At 38.8% G+C, this 1,161-nt stretch overlaps 1 protein-coding gene across 1 annotated transcript; it reads left to right on the plus strand.

Moving 5' to 3' along the window:
* Positions 1–225: 225 nt before the first annotated feature.
* Positions 226–1,161, plus strand: LOC148775716 (olfactory receptor 4P4-like). The gene has a single exon (XM_088843551.1). It carries the CDS (start codon positions 226–228, stop codon positions 1,159–1,161), a length of 936 nt encoding a protein of 311 aa, XP_088699677.1.

Genomic DNA, 1,161 nt, shown 5'->3' on the forward strand with positions numbered 1-1,161 from the left:
TTACTACCAATGTAACAGAATATTTGAAAACAATCCTGAAGAAATGAGGCATGGTTCATAAGAAAAATATAATATCATTAATTTATTAACTAGTTTTGGTAATTTGTTAAAATTAACTTTAATGGCTTGTTGGCAGCTTTTATATGATTGTGATCATATTGTAAATATTTTCTTTCATTTTATTTTTTTTCAGATACTCAATTATTTGCAGATAGCATACAATATATGGAAAGTCAGAGGAACATTTCAGAATTTATTTTTTTGGGACTTTCCTATAACCAAAACATACAAATATTTTGCTTTGTGTTCTTCTTATTTTGTTATGTTGCTATCCTGGTGGGAAACCTTCTGATCCTTGTCTCCATCCGATGTAGCCCTCTGTTTCACCAACCAATGTACTATTTCCTCAGCCACTTATCCTCCATGGACATCTGCTATACCTCTTGTGTGACACCCAAACTGATCAGTGACCTGCTTCTGGGAAAGAAAACCATCTCTTATGGTAACTGCATGTTACAGGTTTTTTCCTTGCACTTCTTAGGAATGATTGAAATCTGCATCCTTACAGTCATGGCCTTTGACCGCTGGGTTGCCATCTGCAAGCCTCTCCACTACATGATTATCATGAACAGGACAAGGTGCAATCTCCTCATCCTGGTAGCTTGGGCTGGTGGGGCTGTCCACGCCTTTTCTCAGTTCTCTATGATAGTCAGTTTGCCCTTCTGTGGCCCCAATGAAATTGACCACTACTACTGTGACATATTTCCTTTGTTGAAAGTTGCCTGTACTGATACCTACATCACTGGTATCCTTGTGGTTGCCAATTCGGGAATGGTTGCCTTAGTAACCTTTGTTCTCTTGTTTGGGTCCTACGTCACTATATTATTCACCTTAAGAAACCACTCAGCTGAAGGAAGGCGCAAAGCCCTCTCTACCTGTGGGTCTCACATCACCGTGGTTGTCTTATTTTTTGGTCCTTCAATCTTTGCCTACCTCAGACCCCCTACCACTTTCCCTGAGGACAAAATATTTTCTCTCTTTTATACCATAATTGCTCCTATGTTCAATCCCTTAATCTACACTCTGAGAAACACAGAGATGAAAAAGGCTATGAGAAGGATTTGGTACCAAAAGATGTTTTCAGAAGAGGAGCATAATTGA

This window comes from Moschus berezovskii, chromosome 14, assembly GCF_049115385.1.
Source record: "Moschus berezovskii isolate FMDL1 chromosome 14, NW_MosBer_1.0, whole genome shotgun sequence".
Classification (NCBI taxonomy): domain Eukaryota; kingdom Metazoa; phylum Chordata; class Mammalia; order Artiodactyla; family Moschidae; genus Moschus; species Moschus berezovskii.

What these genes read in the sequence shown, in the direction of transcription:
- LOC148775716 (XM_088843551.1), top strand. Translation starts at nt 226, where the DNA reads ATGGAAAGTCAGAGGAACATTTCAGAATTTATTTTTTTGGGACTTTCC.